The sequence below is a fragment of the Lynx canadensis genome, chromosome X, assembly GCF_007474595.2.
Source record: "Lynx canadensis isolate LIC74 chromosome X, mLynCan4.pri.v2, whole genome shotgun sequence".
In the NCBI taxonomy this organism is placed as follows: domain Eukaryota; kingdom Metazoa; phylum Chordata; class Mammalia; order Carnivora; family Felidae; genus Lynx; species Lynx canadensis.
Window position 1 is genome coordinate 11,668,977 of NC_044321.2, and position 25,579 is coordinate 11,694,555.

General features: G+C 42.1%; 1 protein-coding gene across 1 annotated transcript in view; it reads right to left on the reverse strand.

Annotated features, from left to right (window-relative positions):
- ACE2 (angiotensin I converting enzyme 2) overlaps nt 1-25,579 on the reverse strand; it is a 41,126-nt gene that overhangs the window by 5,323 nt on the left and 10,224 nt on the right. The window contains exons 4-16 of the mRNA XM_030304979.1: nt 24,459-24,552; nt 23,882-24,025; nt 22,319-22,431; nt 20,603-20,708; nt 18,036-18,133; nt 15,631-15,800; nt 12,563-12,789; nt 10,088-10,232; nt 7,872-7,970; nt 7,045-7,167; nt 6,479-6,651; nt 4,717-4,775; nt 696-796 (exon numbers count right to left, since the gene is read on the reverse strand). Of these exons, the coding sequence (XP_030160839.1) occupies nt 696-796; nt 4,717-4,775; nt 6,479-6,651; nt 7,045-7,167; nt 7,872-7,970; nt 10,088-10,232; nt 12,563-12,789; nt 15,631-15,800; nt 18,036-18,133; nt 20,603-20,708; nt 22,319-22,431; nt 23,882-24,025; nt 24,459-24,552 (1,652 nt within the window). The remainder of the gene's footprint in view (nt 1-695; nt 797-4,716; nt 4,776-6,478; nt 6,652-7,044; nt 7,168-7,871; nt 7,971-10,087; nt 10,233-12,562; nt 12,790-15,630; nt 15,801-18,035; nt 18,134-20,602; nt 20,709-22,318; nt 22,432-23,881; nt 24,026-24,458; nt 24,553-25,579) is intronic.

Genomic DNA, 25,579 nt, shown 5'->3' on the forward strand with positions numbered 1-25,579 from the left:
TTCCCTGTGCCCGCTCCTGCCCTGGCCACACCTTCGACTGGTCTTCTATTAGCTCACTGCCCCAGCCCCACTGGCCTCCTTGCTGTTCCTTCAACAGACGAGGATATTCGTTCCTCAGAATCTTTCCACCCGCTATTTTCACCATTGTCTGCATCGCAGGTGCTCTCTTTGCCATAGGTGTTCGCTCAAATACTAACGAGGCCTTTTCTGACCATTGCAGGTAAAGCTGAACTCTAGACACACACACACCAGCACTCCCTAGCCCCCGGTGTGTTGTAGTTTTCTCCCTGGAGCTTGTCACTGTCTAAGTGTGCTATATTTCACCTACATGTTTTGCTGATTGTTTAACACACACAGAAAACATAAGCGTTAGAATCCAAGTTCAATGAAAGTAGAGATGTCCACCTTTCTTTCAGTGCTGAGGGTGGAGGGACCGTTTGGTGAACGGAAAGGGAAAGGAAAGGTGGAGAGAGCAAGGGAGGGGGGGAGGAAAGAGAACAGTGCACTTGCGATCTGTAAGTCAAGTAAGTCACAATCATCCCTGAATAGAGTGGCCCAAATTCCAGGACATCGGAGAAGTTGCAAAGTTGTTAGTTATTAATTTTACTTGAATGAAGGTTTAAGCATAATATCATCTCAGACCCAAGAGAAAGACAAGTACTGGAGTAACTTGAGAGCACAGCAAATCAACTCACACAAAAGGAATCGTCTGGTTTTTGACTTTGGAAAAATATTCTCTCATGGCGTATGCAACAGATGACCGGAACAAGTACATTTCATTGTCATTCCATTCATACTGCAAATTAAAAAAAAAAAAAACACTGCTCAGTAGGGATCATAGGATACATTCAAAACTTGACATTCCAGAAGCATTATTTTTAAGATTTTTTTAATGTTTATTTACTTTTGAGAGACAGAACGTGAGTGGGGGAGGAGAAGAGAGAGAGGGAGACACAGAATCCAAAGCAGGCTCCATCCAGGCTCTGAGCTGTCAGCACAGAGCCCGATGCGAGGCTCGAACTCACGAACCGCGAGATCATGAACCGAGCCAAGTCGGACGCTTAACCGACTAAGCCACCCAGGCACCCCCAAAAGCATTATTTTTAAATTTTCTACCACTCCAGAGAATCTTGCTATTCATTAAGCCAGTGACCTTGAACTTGTGTGTGCACCGGCACCACCTGGAAGGCTTGTGAAACCACTGAAAACTACTTAAACCACCGAATAGTGGGCCCTGCCCTCTGGGTTTCTACTTCAGAAAGTCCGGGAGGAGACCCACGAATTTGCATCTCTAACAAGCTCCCAGGTTCTGCTAATGTTGCTGGTCTGGTGCCCGCGTGCTTCAAGGACTACGTTCATGGATCCTTTTACTTCAGTTTGATAGAAGCTGAAATAAACATCCTGAGGGCAGGTTTATAGATGGGAGTCATGAGAGTTGGGGGCTTTGATAAATATCCATGTATTGTACACCTGAAACTAATATAACACTGTATGTTAATTATACCTGAAATAAAAAATAAATTTGGGGCACCTGGATGGCACAGTCGGTTAAGCGTCTGACTCTTAACTTCAGCTCAGGTCATGATCGCGTGGTTCGTGGGTCCAGCCCCAACCCGTGCTCTACGCTAACAGCTGCCGAGCCCGCTTGGGATTCTCTCTCCCTCCCTCTCTCTCTGCCCCTCCCCTCCTCGTGCTCTCTCAAAATAAATAAACTTAAAATTTTTTTTAAAGTTTTTTTAAAGAAATAAAAAAATAAATTTAAAAGAGAAAAAATATTGGGCACCTGGGTGGCTCAGTCGGTTAAGCGTCCAAATCTTGATTTTGGCTCAGGTCATGATCCCAGGGTTCGTGGGATCAAACCCTGTGTTGGGCTCTGTGAAGCATGGAGTCTGCTTGGGATTCTCTCTCTCTCTCTCTCTCTCTCTCTCTCTCTCTCTCTCTCTCTCTTCTTCCCTCCCTCTCTCAAAATAAATAAATAAACACTTTAAAAAAGGAAAAAGAAAAAATGCCCACATATTGCCGAAAAATATGCAGAGCTTTTACTATTTTTATAGTAAGTTCTCGGATATGCACAAGTATAAAAGAAAAAGAAACTTGAAATTTAAAGGAAAAAAATTACTCTTGCACACAAGGTAATTTGTTCTTGTTTTTCACTGCCAAACAAAGAGCTGGTGTATTTACATAGTCCACGAAAATTCGCTGAGAAAAAGAAAAAAAAAAAAAGCATTCACTCTTTCCTCCAGTAGCTGGCAGTAGATATCAATGAATGGCACAAATTTTGCCTCTTTTCCTTCCCTTTTAGAAAAAAACAATGACAACTTTCACAAAAGAACTGTTACATTAACTTCAGCTTCATGCCACTCAGGTAGAAAAGCTGCTTTAATAGTAATGATAATGTGGGGCGCCTGGGTGGTTCGGTCGGTTAAGCGTCTGACTTCAGCTCAGGTCATGATCTCACGGTCTGTGAGTTCGAGCCCCGCATCAGGCTCTGTGCTGACGGCTCAGGGCCTGGAGCCTGCCTCAGATTGTGTGTCTCCCTCTCTCTCTGCCCCTCCCCTGCTCTCACTGTGTGTGTCTCTCCCTCAAACATAAATAGCCATTAAAAGAAAGTAATGATGATGTTATCAACATTATTATAGCGGTACAGAATAATTAATATTCTGGTTACTATTGCCATATTAAAAAAAAATTAAAGGCTGAGTTCTCAATGCCAAGGATCCAGTTGGACTTGTCCTTGCAACCACTTGAACTGGGCTGATATTCCGGCCCTGATATGCAGGTGTGCTCAAGTGTGGGGCTGGGTTCATCAAAGCAGCCTGGTTCTCAGTGAACCGGCCTCACAACGTCACACCATCAATCCCTCTGAAGACCATTTACCAATCCCTCACTGCATGGAAAGAGAACATGGGGACAAACGCCAAGAAGATACGGTAACTGAAAAGGATCCTGATTTCCTGGATCCTTTCAAGTTATTAGGGCACCTGGGTGGCTCAGTCGGTTAAGCATCTGACTTCGGCTTAGGTCATGATCTTGTGGTTTGTGAGCTCGAGCCCCACTTTGGGTGAGCTGGAGCCCTGCCTCGGGTGAGCCCCACTTCTCTCCCTCTGACCCCCCTGCCCCTTGCTCAATTACACCCTCTTTCTCTCAAAATTTTTTTTAAAAAACCAAACATATTAAAAAGATAAGTAATTAAAATGTATTAGGCCAAGGAAGAGCTACTAAAAAGATGACAGAGAAATAATCCCATTGATAGTCAACAATGGCTGAGGAATAGGAATTTGAACATTTAAAGTTCGGGAAGTGGTGCACCTCTATTTTGATTCTTTCTTAAAGATTGATTTTTTACTCCTGTGTTATTTGTATTTAGATGTCTTGTTTATCCATGAAAATTACCCTGCAACTACCGGGGAGCCTTGCGCAGTATTTAATTTGTCAGGCAAAGTAAGGGGGGTAGAAATGCAATCTCTATGAGATATGTCCAATGCAAGTCACAGTTTTCTACAGCGCCCTGGACTGCTCCATCCAGCAGTCCCCGGCCATCCCCTCATCCTGCACGGCCTCCCGTGCTCCCCATCCGCCTGGGACTACCCTCTCCTCTCCTTTTTCCCAGTCAAAGCCACCGCTTCCTCAGACTGACTCTGAGACAGGTGCTCAGCCGACCAAGAGCCGCTGAAAGGAATTTGCGCGCAGGCATAAGTAATTTGGCTTTCCGTCAAACATCTCGCTTGTCCCCAAATGCAGCTCTACATCACTTGTTCTCAACTTTGGCTGTAATTAGAATCACGTCGGGGGCTTTTAAAATGCTTGATGTCCACCCCTTGATGCTACGCCCCAGAACCATTAAGTCAGAGTCTCTGGGAGTGGGACTCGAGCTTTAATATTTTTTGAACATCCTGTATGACTCCAGTGTGCAGCCGGGTTTGAGAAACTGTGTTATAAATCAGAGCGTCCCAGTCTTATGTATACAAACCATGTGGGGGCTTGTGAAAATGCAGATTTGGATTAAGAAGGTCCAAGGTTTGAGCCTAAGATTCTGCATTTTTAAAAAATGTTTATTTACTTATTTTGAGAGAGAAAGAGAGAGAGTGCACGCATGAGCAGGGGAGTGGCAGAGGGAGAGGGAGAGGGAGAGGGAGAGAGAGACAGAGTGCGGGAGCAGGGAGGGGAGAACCCCAAGGAGTCTCCACACTGTCAGCACAGGGCCTGACCTGTGAGATCATGACCTGAACTGAAATCAAGAGTCGGACGCTTAACCAACTGAGCCACCCAGGTGCCCCAGATTCTGCATTATTAACAAGCTTCCAGAATACGGATGATTAACTAAAACAGAACAAAGCAAAACTATGTACACTACTTCTAAAAACAATCTCTTAAAATATAACCTTGTCCTCTTCCTCAAATACAAGTAATGGTGATAAGAGTGAATTAAGAGGGTGGACATTTGATATTTAAGATTGGATGTTTTCTCATTGATCTTCATAACACCTTGAAAATAACCAGGAAAAAGTAGACATGATCAATCCAATAAGGACTGTGTTACTAAAACAACAACAAAAACAAAAAACAACACCGAGAGCCGAAATCCAGAAACTGGAGCTTATAGTTTTTAAGAGAAACATGTGGCCTGTCTTCTTTTAGACCACAGGGAAGGGGCTTATTGGCCCCATTTAAAGGAGTGCGTTAAGAAGTAATGGACACACTGTCCAGAATACTCACTGCTTCGTCTCCAAGAGCTGATTTTAGGCTTATCCTCACTTTAATGCTTTGGTCAGCATCTGATTAAAGCGAAATCATAGACAGTTGGTTACAGATGACAGATTGACCACGTGCATTTATTTCCTTCCCCTCCCAAGATTCCACTAAAGTGACAGTAAGGGAATTTTTTTAACAGGTGTAAATACACTTTTGGAAAACGAGAAGTCATGGAGGAGTGTTAAGTGCTTTCTCAAGGGTCAGGAAGCCAGGGCCTAATGTGTACGCAGAGGCAGTACAGAGCCACAAAGTCCCAGAGAATCACGGAGAGGCTCAGGGGTGGGAACAAGAGATCAGACTGAAAACAAGGGCAATGGAAGTGGAGGCACAGTTAAAGCCACGTTGGGGCACAGCGGATCATCCCATCCCATGTGCTCTTGCTTAGAAAGGCACTTGGAAGCTCTTGCTGCAGCCCAACAAGAGGAGATCCAAGAAAGAAGACAGGGAATCCAGGAAGCAGTGGATTCAACCCACGAAAGCAGCGAAAAGACGGATGACTCGGGGTGAAACCGTGGTCCCGACTGAGAGAGAAGAACGTAGGACTCTGAGAGGAGAGTCTTGAGGGAACCAATGGGACTGAACAGAACAGGCATGTTGGACTCCCTGGAAAAGAGAAATGCAACGTTGATAGCAAATTAGACATGAAGCAAATAAGGCGGTAGAACCTCCAGGACAAACAAAAAGTCACCTAAGACAGGATTTAAAATAGCGTATTACTTGGTTCTTCGGGCATTATGATACAAATACTGAGAGTTTCTTGTAAAACCATTATTAAAACTTTTACTGGGAAAATGAGGAAGGGGGGTGAAGAGCAGGCAGAAGGGCACATCTAAAACTGACCAGTGAAGAAATAATATAAACAAAAGGTTCAGAAATATGAAAGTAACTGCTAGAAAGAAGAGATAATAACATTAAAATTGATTTAAAAAATATTTGCCTTTTAAGAGCAGGATTCAACTGCAGTGGGTTGGGGACAGTCATACTCTTTTATTTTAAATTTTTTTTTCAACGTTTTTTATTTATTTTTGGGACAGAGAGAGACAGAGCATGAACGGGGGAGGGGCAGAGAGAGAGGGAGACACAGAATCGGAAACAGGCTCCAGGCTCTGAGCCCTCAGCCCAGAGCCCGACGCGGGGCTCGAACTCACGGACCGCGAGATCGTGACCTGGCTGAAGTCGGACGCTTAACCGACTGCGCCATCCAGGCGCCCCCATACTCTTTTATTTTAAATATGGGGCTAATGAAGCAGACTTGAAAGAGAAAGAGAGAGAAGTAACTTTCCAGTGGAAAAACTATTCCCAAGACCTAGCCCATCTTGCTGCTGCAGGATTTTTTACAATACCCAGGATCATTGTCTCGCCGCTTCGAAGAATGAACAGTGGACACAAAATGAGCAGGAGGCAAAATTTATTAGAATATAAGATCAGAAAGGAAGAATAGTATAAAAAAAGAGAAAGAGAGAAAATGTGTATGTGTGTGTGTGTGTGTGTGCGTGTGTGTGCGCGGCGTGTGTAGTTTTCATCATGCCACATACATAGTAGGTGCTCAACAAATGTGTTTCCTCCCCAATAAAATGGCAGCTGCCACCACAGCACGGTCAGAAGCAGGGTCTACACAGAGGGAAGACATACTCAGCTGTGTCGTAGCCCCATGAGATGGGCCAGAGGAGACTAGGGGAGAAGCAGAAAGGGAGTCATTTGCAATGCGTCAACTCGATGTACTCACATGGACGCCAGTCAGTGTTCCATCCCACAAAAGAATTCCTGTTCTGCTCTTTCAGCCAGGTAAACAAGGGCTCAAAGTACTTGAGCAGTGGTGTTACATTCATATTCTTTTCTCCTACAACATGTTCCAATGCTAAGGTCCAGGGCTTTGATTTTCCAAGGGTCAGCATTTGGCTACATGAAAAAAGAAGAGGGTGGGTTCAGGGATTTTAGAGGGATTTCAGATGTACACATATTTACACTATGATCTATCATTTCTCCTCTTTGGCTTGGCCAAGTTTGCTCCTGGCTGGTAAGAAAATAAGGTGGGTTAACGGATGTATTCATCCTTCGATGTCTTTCCTTCCAATTAATACAAAGGGGGCTCTGGAGGTATGATGTGGAGAGAGGAGGTAGACTGTCCAACCATCACAAGGCCTAGGTTCCTGTGTGACCATAAAAGAAACATTTAATTTGTGGATGAGGACATTTTGAGGCCAAACATTTTCTTTTTAGAACAAGGAAATCAAATTCAAACATAGGCATGAAAGTGAGTAATATTGGGGAGCATTTTGCAGTATTTCTTACAGCAGCTTCTTCCCGGCTTCACTGGAATTTGAGATATCACATTTGTGCAGGGGACCTTCATGTTTAGCTATTCGGCAAAGGGCTTCTTGAAACTGGAATTGATAAATGGTCCTTGTGTAGTATCTGTAAAGTAGACAAAGACACAAGAGAGCAGTCCTGTGTTTAGTCCCTTCGCTAGATTCATAGATCAGGGCATATATTGAAATTCTGAGGGTCTATTAACCAAAGAGATACTGGTCCAACCTCTTTCTCCAGAAAGACTCAAATATGAACCCTACAGACTCATCATAACCTACCTGTATTTAGGTATCAGCTGATTTAAAAGGCAGTATTATTTTGTTAAATGTCAGCTCACATTTGTATCGTGTTTTACATATTGATGGCCCTTTCATATAAATAATGCCAAGCAATCCTTATGGCAAGTCAATAATATTATTTCCACCTTCCAAATGAAGAAACTGACGTTCAGCAAATTCAAGATCTGGGGCTTATAGGTGAAGAACATAGGTTTTTAGACTTCACATTAAAAATACTCTATTGCAATCACCCTGAACACTGCCAGCAACAAGAAGACAAACAAAGATAATTTTATTTCCCCCAAGGATACTATAAATTCCTTCATGGTGGAGAAAAGATCTCACACAAGTTTTATTGGACCCAATAAATCATATTGCATTAAATTGAATTGAAACTGATGATCTGTTTTGAGGTTCTAGGGGGAAGGTAGGTAGAAAGAGTCATACTTCAGAGGTCCCTGTTTCTTTGCCATTAGCACAGCTGTCCACAAACCCTGGAAGTTAAACAGTCAGAAGAAAACTGTCATTTACCTGATGAATGAGTAATCATTAGCAACATGGAACAGAGATGCAGGGTCACAGTATGTTTCATCATGGGGCACAGGCTCCACCACCCCGACTATCTCTCGCCTTTGGGGTAAAAAACAGATAGATTAGCCGTGGGTCACTCATCACGAGAAGGTACAGTTGGATGCAGTCAGTGTGATTTCAGCAGCCAGTAGTATTTATACTGGAATTGGTTGCCGGGTGAAACGGAAACAGTCTAAAAAATTACAGAATAAAGCCCTTATGTGGTTATTTCTTCCTTTGTTTTAATCCATCCATCCAGGGTATACCACTGGAAAAGATCTGCATCTTCAAAACACCAATTTAGTAAAGTGCATTGCATGGCCAAAAATGTACAGCGAAAGTCTTAATAATCCCTCTTTGGCACCACATTTTATGTGTCCTTGGGAAACAGAATTTTGTAAAATTGACATCTTAGTTATTCTTCAAGGCTAGCTCGAACGCCCCCTCTTCTTCTAGCTCGAACGCCTGCTCCTGATCGCACCCACCTGCCAGCACAGTGAACCCCCTCCAGCTCCCTTAGCCTTCTCTAGCTGTGCTCCTTCGACATTTCGCTCTCTGTTTTATCATTATTCACATACAGCTCCTTCTTGCCCTAGAGACTTGAGCTCCTAGAGCGCGGGGCTGTCTCAGTTATCTATTCTGGCTCCAGTGTCAAACATGGTGCCTAATGCTAAGGAAAAAGTGCGTGTATATTTGTTGAATTAGTGGAGTAATTAGTGCATAATGAAGGAGTTTAAGATTCTGGTTCCATTTATCTTTCAAAATAAACCTTTAAGAGGGATCAAAAGCAATTCAATCAGGAAAAAGGTAGGGAAACCATGTGTTTGGCATTATTTAATCTTAATACATTTGTCCTTTCTGATTGTGGGATGATTACAGACACAATTTCGGTAACACCCAAATGCTAGAAACAGTTATTATCACTGCTGCCTCCTTTCCTCCCAAGTAGGATTTATGTTCACAGAGAATCTTGGCAGAAGAGTGCCACTGACTGAAGCTTATGGGTATGGGACTGAGTGTTATATAGGTAGATCTTCACCACAAGAAGGAAAAATAAGGGGGCATCTGGATGGTTCAGTTGGTAGAGCATCTGACTCTTGATCTTGGGGTCATGAGTTTGAGCCCCACATTGGGAGTAGAGATTGCTTTAAAATATTGTTTTAAAGACAAATAAAACAAAGCAAAATAATGGACAGGAGTCTGACTAATAGAGACTGGGGAGAAGACTCTTTCCCTTCCTTCCTTCTTCCTTGCTTGCTTCCTTCCTTCCTTCCTTGACATCTGTCCTCTTTTGTAATTCTTTCATCCCAAACCCATTAGCTCATACCTGTGTGTCCCAGGCACCGTGCAAGGGACTTGGGCTACAGTGATGAAGAATGTAGTGCTAAAACTATTGAAAAGGGACCACTATCTGTTGCCCAAAAGTGCCAGGCTCTTGCTGGCCTGGAATTCTCTCTGTTCCTTCCACATACACCTGGTTGACTCTCGCCTCCTTTTCAAAGCTCAACTTGGATGCCTCTCCCCATCTGACCCACCAGATTGGCCTCTGGATCTTGCCTTGGATGCTCATGGATCCCCCTACACCCATGTTGCCATGGTTTCATTTTCCACATCCCTCTATAGAGTAAAAAAAAGTTCTTTGAAGTCAAGGAGAACGTGTGAAATGATCAGCATTGGATCTCCAGTGCTTTGCCTAAAATAGCACAGTTTAATGGGTGACCCAGCACTTAAGAAGATACAGCATGAGAAGTTGTGTCACCTGATCCTGCTTGGGGGAGGGCAGAGCCAAGGAAATGTTATCTGAGGAGAAAGCACCCAAATGGGGACTTAAAAAATAAAAAGGAGGGGCTCCTGGGTGGCTCAGTTGGTTGAACGTCCAACTTTGGCTCAGGTATTAATCTCACATTTTGTGAGTTTGAGCCCCTCATCGGGCTGGCTGCTGTCAGCGCAGAGCCCACTTCGGATCCTCTGTCCCCCTGCCCCTCTCTCTGCCCCTCCCCACTCACTCGCGCTCTCTCTCTCTCAAAAATAATAAACATTTAAAAATAAAAAATAAAAAGGAGGCAGTGTGTGTGTGTGTGTGTGTGTGTGTGTGTGTATACAGACCAGTCAAATGCTTTTAGATAAGTGGCAAACTCATGAGAAACCATCTTACGATTCCATATTCATTGACTTACTTCATCTCCCACCACTTTTGCATCCACTGCTCCTTGGGAATTTCACCCTTAAAGACCATCCACCTCCACTTTTCTAACATATAAGTAAACGGTAGCGTTCCAACAATTGTAAGTGCTTGTTTGAGTAGGAAGTTTATTTCTGTTTCTGAAAGTAAAATGGAAAAGGATAAATATTAACATGAGGACGACAGTGGTATTTTGTGTTAATTTCCCAGTCTCAAGATATTATTCCTCAAGATATACTTACAGTAAGGATGATGTGAGAAATATTGACAGTGGACATGATAATATGTATATATTCACTTTCTTTTTTTAATGTTTAGTTTTGACAGAGAGAGAGAGAGAGAGAGTGCAAGTGGGGGAGAGGCAGAGAGAGAGAGGGAGACACAGAATCCGAAGCAGGCTCTAGGCTCTGAGCTGTCAGCACAGAGCCCAATACAAGGCTCAAACCCATAAACTGTGAGATCATGACCTGAGCCAAAGTCAGACGCTTAACTGACTGAGCCACCCAGGGGCCCCTACATTCATTTTCTCAGCTAAGGAACTTGGAAGAGGGTGAAGACTTGGACAGAACAGGTAAGAAGAATCCGCAAGCAACCTGTAATCCTCATTTTTTCATTAGTGTCAATTGCCTTCCTTAAATACCTCTTATCAGAGCTAAGTAGGGCTATTTCATCTACTGTCATCTAAGCTCCATGAAGGCAGTGACTGTTAATGTCTCATTCAAGACTGTATCCCTAGCCTAGTGTCTCCTACATGATACCCTCTCTGAGTCTTTGTTAAATAAACAAATATTAAACAGATGTGGCCAAAAGCCAGTAAACCAGGGGAGAAAAAAGCAAACAAAAAAGAACCTCCCTAGAAGAAACTATCCACTCGATAATCAGAAGTACAGTACACATTAAATGCACTGACATCTTCTTTACCTCAGTTCAAAATGCTTTAACAAATTATGTGATCTCATTTATCCTTTATTCAGTGATGTAAAAAAAGCAGTAGAGCTCGTCCCTAGTGTACAAATGAAGCTCAGTGAAATGCAAGCAGGGGGATAGTATCTACTTGGCACACCACTGTATCTCTAGTGTTGAGAAAAATGCCTTGCACATGGTATACTCAGTAAATATTTTTGGAAGAAGAAAGGAGGTGAGAAAAAGGGAAGGACGGAGGGAGAAAAGTAATGAAGGAATTTATTTAACATCATTCACAGATCAGGGGCAGAGCCAAAGGAAGGAAGAGTTTTTCAAGCCAGTGGCTTAACTGTATCTAGTACAAATCTTAGTGATTCAGTCGTCTTCGCCTGCTGTCAGAGAATATTTTAAAAATGATAAAAACAAATAATTGTCTGTTAATTGACTTACTAATTCTATTTTAAAATTAGGCAACAGGTGTGGTTGCCGTGAGCTTCCTCCCCTCGTGGGAGGATGCTGCTACTTGTCTATTACCCACTGGGTCGGTGCTTACAGTAATTTTTTCAGACACTGACCGCCCAAGCCCTCATGAGATCACCAAAGTCTGGAGCCAGAAACCAAGGCACAGCGAATTGCCCCCACAAGGATGGAGCTCAGGACCTTGACCTCATTGACCAAACGTTCCAGCCAGTGGAGCTGATGTTGTGAACCAAATAGCTAACATGAGGGCAGAGAAATCTACAGAAGAGAATGTATTTGGCTCTAAGTATCCTCCTTTTACGAGGAAGGATCGAAAGCCCTGGCATCTTTACTGGAGAATCTGGATCTCACGAATATTCGTCATGTGCCATCAAGTCCCACCCATCCAGAGAGAAACAGGCTGCCTTGGGCAAAGATGTCAAAGGATAGCGTGGATCTGAGAGGATGTTACAGGGACAGATTCGTGCTCAGCTAGAGAAACAAAACTTTTCAGTCCCCCCAATCTCGATATGCCACCACCTGTTCTCTAAGAGCTCTCAAATTTCAGGTCACACTCTGTTTTGTAGAGTATTATGGGAAAAGCTTTAGATTAGGGCTCTGGTTCTGGTTCTGCTATATTGCTTTTTGACCTTGGGCTAGTTACTTTCCCTCTCTTGTCTTCAGTTTGCTGCCTCTGCAAAATGGTTTTCAGAATGTTCCAGCTCTCACATTTTGAGTATTTACCTAGAAGCAGAGGGATCTAGTCAGAACTCTGACACTAATAAGTTGTGTGACCTTGGATAAGCCATTTCAGTTCTGTGGGCCTGTTTTAGCATTTTTTTTCCCCCTGTTAGATGCTTCTCAGAGTCCCAAGACCATTTATTCAGTTACCTACCTTATGCCGTTCTCAAAGATCTAAAACCACAAGTTGGCTTATTGTGACATACACTTTAAAAAATGTTTTTACCAGTAGCAATTCCCAGTTACCCATATATGTCATATACTTCATGTGGCAAAAACTAAATATATGTCACATACGATAATAAATACCTTTGCCTACATCAGACAAAGGAATCCCCGAAACGAGCCATGAAAAGACTGTCCATACCACTGTCTTCAGAAAAACCAGGTGACAGAAGACCAATGGTTTTCAGATGGTTGGGTGTAGCCGCAGAAAGTGACATGATCTCCCCGACAGCTTCGTGGAACCCCTCATTAGCTCCATTTCTTAGCAGGAAGGGTTGCACGGCATATGCCATGTCATACTGGATGTGTCCCATCTCGTGATGGGCTGTCAGGAAGTCATCCATCGTCACCTTTGTGCACATCTTGATCCTGCACAAACATGGGCAAGATTAAAAAGAATCTCAATGAATTTAATTTAATCAGCACAGTAGAGCAGTAGAGGATTTGGGTAGCATGGTTCATCCTTCCAAGGTTTGTTCACCAATGAGTCTTGAGGACCTACCTCTGGTGTCCTAGAAACTGAACAAGGTGTTTAATATAAAGTCATGAGCAGGGCTGAATCCTGTTGCTCACAGACTAATAGAAAGATAAGCGGAGACCTCTGGTACAAAAACTCTCAGGCAAATACTCTAAGCAGGGCATAGCCTTGGGCATAGCAATAAGTGAATGCAGGCATGGTCTCTCAGAAGCACCAAGAAGGTCATAACTGAGGATGCAGTGAGCAACCTGGACCTTGATTAACATGCAGAAGTTTGCCAGGTAGACAAACGGCAGGGAGGGACAAGAGGTTGATACTCCTGGAAGTGCTCAGTGAGAAAGCCTTGAGAAAAGAGCGTAGCATTCAGGGCACCGCAAGCAGTTTGGTAGAGCCAAGATAGAGAAAGAGTAGGAGAAGGGGCTGGAAACTGATAACTGGGAGTTATTAGCACATAAGACAGGGCATAATGGAATGGCCCATGAAGCAGGTATAGAACGGCAAGGAAAGAGGGCCAAAAACCAAGCCCTAGGAGGTCCCTGTGCGTACAGAGCAGAGAGAGGAAGCTGATTCAGAGAAGACAGAGCGGGGAGTCCCCTTCCGGATGACAGTGCAGAAGCCAATGTAGAACAGCATTTCAAACACAACCTGTAGACATTGCCTATGGCTGCAGCGGCCCAGTGAAATCAGGACTGCATCTGGCAATTAGGTAGTGGTCCTGCCCAACTCGGCAAGAGCAGTCTCATTCGGGGGGATGCAGGGGGCATGCTTCCGTAGGTTCCCAAATTAATTTTCTTACCACTCTGACCATGTCAGCCTCCTGATAAATACCCTTTAAGTCCCCCCCACTGGTCAAGAATAAACCCAAACTCCTTAATACAGCCCACTGTGACCTGCTTTTCTAACCCGGTTTTTCCTCTATTCTCTTGTGAAACAACGGTGAGAATAGCTGCTATATACCTAACGTCTTCAGTACCTAAGAGCGTGTGCTGGGAAACGCGCATATACTAAGGCATTTTTTTTTTAATTTTTTTTTTCAACGTTTATTTTTATTTTTGGGACAGAGAGAGACAGAGCATGAACGGGGGAGGGGCAGAGAGAGAGGGAGACACAGAATCGGAAACAGGCTCCAGGCTCTGAGCCATCAGCCCAGAGCCCGACGCGGGGCTCGAACTCACAGACCGCGAGATCGTGACCTGGCTGAAGCCGGACACTTAACCGACTGCGCCACCCAGGCGCCCCTACTAAGGCATTTTTAAGCCTCACTCTAGTCCTGGAGTCAGTAAACCGGTTTGATAAATAAGGCTTTACTGGAACACAGCCACTGCCGTTTGTTTATGTGTTATCTACGGCTGCTTTGATGCCACAAGGGCAGAACCAAGTAGTCACAACAGAGACCTGCAGAGCCTACACTATTTACCGTGTGACCCTTTATGGAAAAGCCTTGCCAAACCTGACTCTGGGGGATGCCGCTGGGGCCTCCCGGACCAGCTCGACCAGGCAGACCCACCCATCTCCCGTTTTGCCTGAGTCATATCTGCGAAAAGCCAGCAGCTGCTTCCTCCTGCGCTGCCTTTGGCTGAACGAGAGGTGCTTCAGCCAGGAGATGAGGTCTTCCCATGCTCCGGAGTCCTCAGCCAGTGACTGACTAATGTGGGGGTACAAAAGGCCAGTCCTCTTTTCTCAACGAGTGACCAACCGTGGTACAAATCAGGGTGCGGAGAGCCCCGTGGGATCAGGCTGAGGCCAAGAGTCCAGCAGAGACCACATCCTTACTTAACTCTTTCCCCCTCCCCCCTGCTTCCCTCACTCCCCTTTGCCTCATGGCTGTCCTTCGGTGAAGCGCCCGGACAAGAACCTTCATCTCAAGCTGGGGAACCCAGCCTAAGACACTCACCAACCTGCTACCTGGGCGTTACCATTCCACTTTATAGATAAGGAGACTGAAACCCAAGAAGGTTGAATGCCTTGCCCAAGGCTGCCTCGTCACTAAGTGACACAGCTCGGATTCGAGTGCCCGTGCTCCAATGGCACATTCTGCCACATCACCCAGAGCCTTCTTCACATGGCCTTCTTCACTCTAGCCTAACTTGCCGCCTCCAGTACACAGTGGCAGGCCCTGCGTCTCTGCATTTTGATGCTGCTTTTCTCCCAGCCCAGTGTCCTCCCAGCTCTGTCTGTCCAAAGCCTTCTCACCTTCAAACCTAATCCACATGTCCCCCCACCCCCCAAGCCCTGTCTGAGCCTACCACACATTCCAGGCATGGTCAGTGCTCATCCAATTCCCCAGAGAGTGTTCTCTGCAGTTCTCCTATAACACGTACCACTTTCTCTCTTTTATCCCGGCATATTGATTCATCTGTCCTGTCTCGCTCACAAGAGGGAAACGTGGAGGGGAGGAATAATGCCTGATTCACACGTCCATCTTCCATAAATCTTGGCACCGAATCTTTCTAACGGGGACACCACCATACTCACGACCATGCAACTCTAAGGGGTGCATATTATTTCAAGTGAGGCAAACTGTCTAAAGCTCAAGTTAGGGCCTGCTGACAATCCCCTTTTCCTTGGAAAAGTCCAGATGTGTTCTCATGGACTTCTGAGCCCTCATTTAAGGAGAGTTCACACATCTCTTCTGTGCTCAGACAAGCAGAGAAGAAATCCAGAATCGTCGTCATCCCTGCCTCCACTGTCTCCCAGTTTAGTATCAGCTGTGTACAGATCGTCCTCACTACCTGAAGTCACCCTTCCCTAGGTCCCAAGCTGTGGGGTGGCAGACCACTTTCCGGCTGTCGCCTGGCTCGGTTAGCATGGAGTTTTCCCAGAATCCTTGAGTCATGTTGGGAAGGCCAACAGACACAAAGAATTTCTCAGCTTCCTTGAATATCCTCCTTGCATCCCAGCTCTGGAAAGGAAAAAAAAAAAAAAAGAACAGCATTTAATTCTAGCATTAAAATAACAGCATTCTTTCTTTTGGCTATGTACAGAGGCATAACCTTTCTGGAAGGCAATTTGGCAACATGTATGGACATGTCAAGCTTTCAAAGTGTTTATACCCTGTCTCAGTAATCCTGTCTCTAGGAAACTAACCTAGGAAATTATCAGAAATTAGGTCAAAGAATGACATTTAAAATGGGTTTTTTGTTTATTGTTTTTTAAAGTTGAAATATGTATGACACATAACATTGTGTAAAGTTAAGGTATACAACATGGAAAATGATTTTTAATAAAGAAAAAGGTGGAAACCACCACCAGAATGGTTGAATAAATAATGATGTCTTCGTGGGATGGAAAACCTAAATAAATTCAATTTATAAAGAATTTTTACTGATTTTTTTATAAGTTAATCTTAGGTGAAAAAGTAGAATATATAAACCACTGATCTAAAGTGATATTAATGTGAAAATACAAATATTAAATTTAAATAGAAATATTATATATTATGCGTGATATTTTTTGTCTTTATTCTTTATATTCCAAGCATAAACAAACAACAATGACCTTCTCTTTGCTAAGAAATCTATTCAACTAAAGCCAACAATCATTGACTGAGCTCCTTCAAGGAGTGAGGGCCTGGTGTTGGGCTCAGTGGAGGACACAAACAGGTGCACACAGAGTCATGGACTTTTGGAACCAAAAAGGCCTGCATGTGACCAAGTAGCCAATAAGTAGCCGGGCCTTGCTGCACAGCTTGTATGGGAATCTGAACTTTCGGAATGTTCTGGCAATGGAGAGGGGCAACAGTAAGCGTCTGCCATCCAGTAAACTCTTCTGGGAACTGACCAGGACTTCTTTGGAGATAAGGCCCATATCAGGCAAACAAAGTTTGTGTAACTGGTGGATAATTCCTGAATCTCTTTTGGTGACACAGAAAACTTCCTCTGATCTCAAAGACCAGTCAAGTCTGGTTTTTCTCTTCTATCAGCCTTGGGGATTTGAAACAGGATGTGACACTACGGATGTTTTTCACTATTGACCTTTAAAGGCAATATTGGTATTACCAGGTACGGCATTCTTAAGCAGAATGGATGTACGTATACCAAAACAGTGTAGACTAGTAAGCACAGTTAGCATCTGTTAAATGAACAATGAGAGAATGGAAAATGGAACTGGAAATATTAGGAGTTCTGAGTTCAAGCCTTAGTTGCCACTGATTGTCTTTGTGACTTTGAGCCAGTCATTTCCCCAGGCCTCAGTTTCCTCACCTGCAACATGGATCTATCAAAATACCTGTCCTGATAGTCTCATAGGTTTGTCGTAAAGATGACCTTAGGAGAGATGGTGGGTGTACAAACCCCGTAGATGGGCTAAAGAGCTACATAAAGATGAGCCTGTGCTGTTGTTCAACTGCAAAACGGACCTAGCACAGCTGCAGGAGATTGTAGGCCTTGCCGCTTCGCATTCTTACTTTGTCGTGGCTTTTTCCCAGGATCGTGTTGTGTATGTGAAAATGTTTGCCGCACGGTTGCTTACAGATTTGAAACTGTTTACAAAGGAAAATCCGGCAATGTGTAAATAGTAAAGGAAATTATGGTGCAACTCTCTGAAGAAATTTTAGACAGCCAATGGGAGTATGATCATAAATTCTTTCCCCAAAAGGTAGACTATTGGCCGAATAAAGAAAAATATCATTATAATATGACTTCACCAATGGCAGGAAACACAGAGAACTTAAACAATTCTGCCAAGATGGTAACAAAAAAGTAATTTAAAAATTATTTTAAAGACTCTTGTAATATTTCTAACAATAATGATTTTTTAAATACGCAAAAATCTTCTCATGATACCATTTTTTCTATTCGTGGAGATTACGGACTGATTACTTAGCAGTGACTAACTCTAGAAAGAGTAATGCCAACCAGTTGATAATTCCACATCTTACTGCTTAATGGAAAACCCAGGTCGTCTCCATTTTTAACACCTCTCAGCAAGATCAATACCGTATTTATCATTCAAGGTATTTGACGTCACTGGCACTGTAAATTACTTTTCCATGAAGCTACATAAGAAATATATTTAAGTTAGCTTAAATTTTTTTTATTTACATGATTTCACAGGCAAAAGACATGAAGAGAAAAATGGCAGAAAAAGAAATGAAGTTGAGGATTTAGATTTGGTTTTTAAGGCCTCTTCTTCCTACCTGGTTCACCATTGCATCAGTAACATCTATGTTTGGTTTCTGTCCAAAGGGGACTGTCAAAGGGTACAGATTTGTCCAAAATCGACCCCACATATCGCCTATTTTTTAAAAAAAAAAAAGTTTCGTTAATACATAGCAAAGACAGCAGAAGTATAGACCTGATTTTACACAGTGCATAACTTAGGATTGGCAAACAGGCCATATAGTATTCTAGATTTCATCTAGTTTCTCTTCATTTACCTCTTTTTCCATACTCCTATTTAAAATTTTCAACCCTCCCTTCTTTTTTCTATCTCCTCTAAAAGGATAAAATGACAGGAAATTATCCCTATTTCTCCCATTTCGAATTACAATTCAAGGGCACAATGTATTAAATGTATGGAACATCAAAGCTACTATAGATTAGAAAAAGATAATATCCACCATCTGTGGGACAAAATATTGCAAATTAAACCACTAGTAATTCCTAATATTGGACTCAAGAGAGATCATGTAGGATCATCATTCAGGAAACTCTACTAACTAGTAACAAAGTTCTACCTTTATCACTATACTACAGTAATACATTTAATTGGGTAATTTTTCAAACACCACAAATAAATGTTAAATTGGATCCCAAGGCCAGAGACCCTAAAAGGCAAGATGGATCTAGAAAAAAATCAATCTAAGGGCACCTGGGTGGCTCAGTCAGTTGAGCATCTGACTTTGGCTCAGGTCGTAATCTTGCAGTTCATGGGTAGTAGTGCAAAGCCTGCTTCAGATCCTCTGTCCCTCTCTCTCTTTGCCTCTCTCTCTCTCTCTCCCTCAAAAGTAAATAAACATTAAAAAAAAAAAAAAGAAAAAGTCAATCTAACAGCAAGACCAGAATGCTGGCAACAAAGTAATGGGGCAATATAACAACATGAAGAATATTTCAATGAACTCATGTTTTAAGCAATAAAATTCAGTAGAAATAAATGCAAGGTTCAATGCTTAAATCTTAAAGGAAAATGTATCCACTATAAAAATATGTAATATGTGACTTCAGGCTGAGACATAATCAACATGTAAAAGACCAAAAGAGACCCAACAAACAGTATAACATGGCTTCCAAAACACAAATGTGATCTCAAGATAAATAAACAGAATTATAGTGTCTAGAACAAAGGGAGTCATGATACCATATTTACTCAATACTGGCCAAACCTCATCTGGAGTAATTGTTCAGTTCTGAGCATGATATTTAAAGAGAGATATCAACAAAGGACAGCTTATCCCAGGGAGAACAATTAGAAAATTGAGTTTTAAAGAATGGCTAAAAATCTCTATAGGATATTTAACTAGAAAGAAGCAGATGATGGTAACAATAATATCACTAAAATATATTGATTACATACTCTTGTGCCAGGTACTATGCTGTGCCTTTTATGATGGTTGTTTAAAATATCCAGAAGGCCATCTTGTAGAAGAAGAATGAACACATTCTGGATAACCTCATATCATGGAATTAGATGTAATGAATGGAAGGCATTAGAGGGGTGTTGATTCAGTCCCACATAAGGCAGAACTTGCTTATAATTGGTGCCACATAGCACTAGATTAGTCTACCTTGGAAAGAAGAGTCACATCACACTAGATAGGTTTAGGCAGAAACTGAATTACTGAAGGATGCCTGCCAAAGACATCGTAGAGAGCATCTATATATTGCCTTAGAATAAAAAGTCTCCACGGGTCCTTTGTCCATATTCTCTCCTGCTAAGAGAGAGGTTTAAAGGCTGTTGAGAAGAATTAGCTAGCAGAAACTTAGCTTGGTAGGAATGCTATGTATCCATGACATGAACTTTTCAAGCACAAATATTTTATTTGGCCTTGGCTTCTAGGGAGTGGTAGAGGGGAAGGAAGGATGGCTACTCTATGGAAGGGAATTAGGAGGTTCAATAAAAGGCCCCAGGTCTTTCATGGTCTATGAAACCTCTGTGGCAGGATAGAAAGTTCTTGGAAGATTGAGTCTCTTCCTAAGTTAGGCATCTTTCTTCATGGCAAAGACTTCATTCATAACCCATATGATTCCAAACCACATATTTTGCAGCAAAAGTAATTGGTGCAGTTTAGAATAAACTTACGAAGCTTTCACTCAAGCTATACCTTAATTTTCAAAAGCCTTTCTTTCACCCCTGGCCAACCACAGCCTACCAAGCTTCTTTCCTCTGACAACATAATACTAAAATCTCAAATTCCACCTCAAGAGCTTAGCCAATCAACTTAAATTGAAAAATTTATTTTCCCCATTTCCACTCTCATTTGAACTTGGAATTCTCTCTCTAGTTATGTTAAATAATCCCTTTATCCTTTGAATCGTGGCCAACATAATATTCGTTCATGTGTAAAATAAAGTGATGCAATAAAGAACAATTTATGTTATATAATTATGTTGAATAAAGTGCTGTCAAAATGTGATTTCTACAATGTTACTAACTTCATTCGCAACATTTCCCAAAAGTTTTATGTTGGGCCTCATTCCAAAAAACAACTTTAGTGGTGGAAATAACAAAGAACAAAGTACACAAAGAGTTCCTGGAGTTTCTTACCAAGCAAATGGGCAGGGAGGCATCCAGTTGGGCTGATACGGGAAGGGTAGGTATCCATCAACTTTGCCCTCACGTAAGCATGAAGATGTTGGTACAGTGGCTTAATCTGAAAAGCCCAGGAAGAAAGTTTAAGACCAAGAGTAGCCTTTTCCAATTTCCAATCCCTACCACTAAAAATAGGAATCTCTTCAGACATATCTTCCCAGATATGGATGATGACTAACTTCACTGCATAAAGCAACAAACACATCTGGAGGAATACAGGTCCCAAAATGAAAGCAGATGCAAAGAAATATTCATTTTTAATATGTTACCTACTTCCTTTGTTTTTAAGTTGAAGTATCATTTACATCCCACAAAGTTCACCTACTTTTAAATGTACAGTTTCATGAGTTTTAGTATATTTATGCTGTTGGACAACATCACTGTTACCCAGTTTTAGAATATTTCCATTACCCCAAAACGTTTTCTTGTGCCTGTGTGCAGTCAATTCCACTCCCATCCCCAGCCCCAGGTAATCACTGAACTGATTTCTGTCTCTATAGTTTTGTCTGTTCTGGAAATTTCATATAGATGAAGTCATGTGATATGTAACCTTTTGCATCTGGCTTCTTTCACTCAGCATGATTTTTAGGTTCATCCATGTTACAGCATGTATCAGTAGTTCACTCTTTTTATTACTGAGTAGCATGTCACTGTATGATTACGTCAGAGTTTGCTTCATTTAGTAGCTCTTGGATACAATTTGGCAGCTGAAGGACAACTAGGTTGTCTCCAGTTTGGGGCTACTGTGAATGATGCTTCTATGAACGTTCATGTATGAGTCTTCGTATGGATCTATATTTTCATTTCTCTCATATAGATACCTAAGAGTGGAACACCTTAGTCGGATGATAAGTGTGTGTTCAACTTCTTAAGAACTGCCAAACCACTTTCTGCAGCCGCTGCACCATTCTGCATTTCTATCAGCAGTGTCTCCACACCCACACCAGCACCTGCTATGCCTGTTTTTTTTAACCGTAGCCATTCTGGTGGGTGTGTGGTGGTTTTTAAACATGGTTTTAATTTGCATTTCCCTAATAACTTTTTACTTTCTTATCTGTCATTTATATAATCTCCTTGCTCAAATCTTTTGCCCATTTCTTTTCTGAGGAGTTGTTGCCCCAACTTCCACTTTTGATTGCTTTGCCTAAGGATGGCTATGACACAGTAGGTTTGCATAAGAAGTTTGAAGGCACAGGGGTGAGGGGGAGGGGTGGGGGGCAAAAGGAAGGAAGAGGGAGACATTGAGAAGTGTCCATGAGATACTCTGCCTTCCATAAAAAGGCTCCCTCAGTCAAAGGTAAGGAAACAATACTATCAATTGTCCTGAGGAAGGAAGCAAAGCCTACAGCTACTAACAAAGTAAGACAGGGTGGGTCCCAGGTAGTTCACAAAGACCATTCCATCCAATAATCTCTCCTTCTTATAACCTTGCTATTGGTAATTGCTGGGCCACTCAGTGGCTGAAAAGGAGAGGAAAGCAGAGTAACTCTGCTCATCTATGGGACCTGTCCTATTATTCTTTCAAATCTTTTCAAGCTCTAATATTCCATAACTCTGAGGCCTGGGAATGGCTAACTACTGCATTAGGAACAAGCCAGAATGCCTTTGGTCATTGTCCCTTCTTCCCGCACACTGCCCTACATCTGTCTCTGTGTATGCTTCCTTGGTTACCTGTGTGAAGGTATGTTCCACATCTTTAATCAACTGGCTGCGGCTATAGTTATAGCCATCTGTCCACTCCTCTTCATAATCTCCTCTCCAATAATCTCCATAGTCCTCATAATCTGTTTTTTAAAAGGAGAAGGAAGAGAACATAAGGGAAAGAAGGAGATAAAGCATGGTATACATAGATCAGCCTTGGTGGGAGGTTAAAAAATCCAAAGATCTGTCACATTTTTATTGTCCTTCTAAATGTCAACTCAAAGGGATGAAATGAATACTAACACTAGCTGGTGTCTGTCAAGCGCTTGCTCTCTGCTCTCTCTTTGCTCTCTCTTCAATGCATCATCTCCTCTAAGAAGCACAGAAACTCTGCAAGATTGACATTATTAAAATCCCCACCATGCAGATTAGCACCCTGTTCCTGGACGGTGGAATCGTTTGTCCAGCGTCACACGACTGGGAAGAGGCAAAAGCACCCTCCGAGTCTTCTAACCCTTGGTCTCTACTGTCTCCATACTTCAGTTTCTATCTTTGGCTTTAAAACATGTGACTGGATTTGAGTTTTTAAATTCTCTTCTTGTTCAGGGCCTTCTATTTTCAAATGTAAACCAACTCATCTTAGACATCACCACAGCGGGCCTGTGTTTGTTTGCAGATTATCTGTATACACAGAACATCTCTGCGTGCATCGTGTAGTATCTCGTCATCTGGAAACACAGGCTTGCATTAGGATATTAGCCAATACAGTTTGCAAATGTATTTCAAAAATTCTTATTTTCACATGCACATTGGCAATGGATGATCAGGAAGAGGAGAGAGAAAAATATTTGGATGGAAAGATATGGTGATGAGCTGCTGTCCCAGCTTGCCTGTGGCTTAAGAATACAAGTTTAAGTGGCAGTGAAAGGCACTGAGAAACAACAGATGAAAAAAATTCTTCCTTACTCAACCCCAGGAGGCAGTGAATCACCAAAGCATAAAGTTACTCATAATGCCATAGCTTCAGCTCATTATTCAGGCAGGAGAATAAGTTAGGATATATGGAAATTTAAGCCCCATGTTAAGATTTTTATGACCACATGATTTGAGTTATAATTACAACTGCAGAACATAATGGGTTTCCAGCCTAAATTAATCTGATTTTTTTTTCTTTCTGGGACACCACCCTGAGTTAAACACACAAATGACCTTTAAAAATCAACTGTAGCCAGATAGGAGTTTAGGTGAGAGACAGTGTCTCTGTCTCCCATCCTGTCAGAACAATAGAATCCCTACTCAATCCCCAGGCTACCTCAGGAAGGCTTGGGTTCCTGATACCTTCCCAGACGACTGATTTGTTTGACGTCCTGTTGTTCAGCCTCATTGCTGAGCTCCTTAAACTGTAGAATGTCAGCGCATCTTTCCTTATCCCCTAGTAGTTTCTTCTTTGAGACACATCACCTGAATTTGTTCAGGAGATGATCACTAATTTATGGATACCACTTCTGTCAAAGGGCAGGCTTGGTAATTCATGAGAAATAGCCCACAGCCCCCACAGAGAGCATCAGGATCTCTACAGACCAGCAAACTTACTGTTTGCTCTTGCCATCTCATTTTTCAGGGCCACATACTCTTCATATAATGGCCTCAGCTGCTTGCCGACCTCAGCTCTCCAGCCTTCCCAAGCCCAGAGCCTCTCATTGTAGTCTTTGCTGTTTTCCATTATGTCATCCAAGCCTGTCATTGCAAAGCACCCAATAGGGAAAAAAAACATGCATTTGTAAAATTTTTATTTGTAAACAATTGTATGAACTTTAAAGAATTACAAGTAAGGCTGGCAGGCATCGAGGCCATAAAGTTATTAAGTGAAATCTCATGATTTCTCGATTTCTTCATCCTTGTTATAGTTCCAAAATATTTCTGCAGAAAAAATAAACCGTTGAAATAATTTAACTACTTAGTTAAATTACTTAGAATGTGACAGAGTTTACAATGAAGTTTTGTGATAAGTTAACAGTTCACCTATGTACTGAAACACCTATTTGGAATCTTATCATCTTTGGATTATCCACTTGAAAGGCACAGTTTCATCATTCAGTGTCAATCTCAGTTTTAAAACTTAGAGTAAAAACTTAAATTTCATAATGACTGCTCAAAATTAATAGCCTACCTGGTTCAAGTAATAAGCACTCCTGTGGATTGTTTGGGTTACAAGCTTTTCCAGTACTGTAGATCGTGCTCATTGCATTTAAGATTGTGTTCAACTGCAAATTAAGCATAATAAACAATGTTAAATGTGGGAGATGTGCTATATAGAACGCTAAGGCAAGGATGTCCTTTTAACCATGTGATTTTTTATGCCTCAAAATACAGCAATTCCCATCTTTGCCAAGCACCCTCCTTTATATAGGGTAGGAATATCTCCATTAAATTTCCCCCACTATCAACTGGCACAGAGCCTTAGAAACACATAATAAATATGTGTGGAATGACTGAAATAAATGGATCCACCAAAATCCCAAGGATGTTTCCCAGGTACACAGAGAAGTGCATTTGCTGTTCATTCAGCATTCACCGAGAACACATTCACTGAACATCTACTTTGTCCGACACTCTGATAACTCTGACATGAACAAGCTGTGGATCCTCAAGGACCCACACAGCCATGGGACAAGGAGGCAGCCATGAAATCAATAATTACATAATCGAGGGACAAGTGGTAGAACTGTCATGAAAAAGTGATGTGGCAGTCTGGCAGGAGGTGGGTAAATGAAGAACTTGGAGATTCAGGAATGGCTTCAAAGAGGAAGGGACATCAGTACCATGACTTGGAAGAGAAGTAGGAATTGGTCAAGTAGAAAAAGGGAATAGCAGGCAGAGCCTAAAAGATGGATGGAGGTTGGGGAAGAGCAGCAATTTTCCAGAAGTGATGACATGTTGAAGGAAACTGGAGTAGTGACACTGGAGAGGTAAGCAGGGGCTTTGTCACGAGGGGTCGGCCATCTATGCCACACCAAAGAGTTTTAACTTTATCTTGTAGGTAAAGGAGAGTAAAGGTAATAGAGTTAAGCAGTGCTACTCAAAGTATGGTCCATGAACCAGTACAAAACAGCAAATTCTTTGTTTCTATTCTGTGACAAGTACAGGAATCAAGAGAATATTTTTTTTTTAAAAAAAGAGAATGAATGTTTATAAACTTTAAAAAACCATTTGATATTTCCATGACATCTCAGCATGTCAATGGATTTAGCCAAGTATTGATCTGTAATAGATTGGTAATAAAAGAAGAAA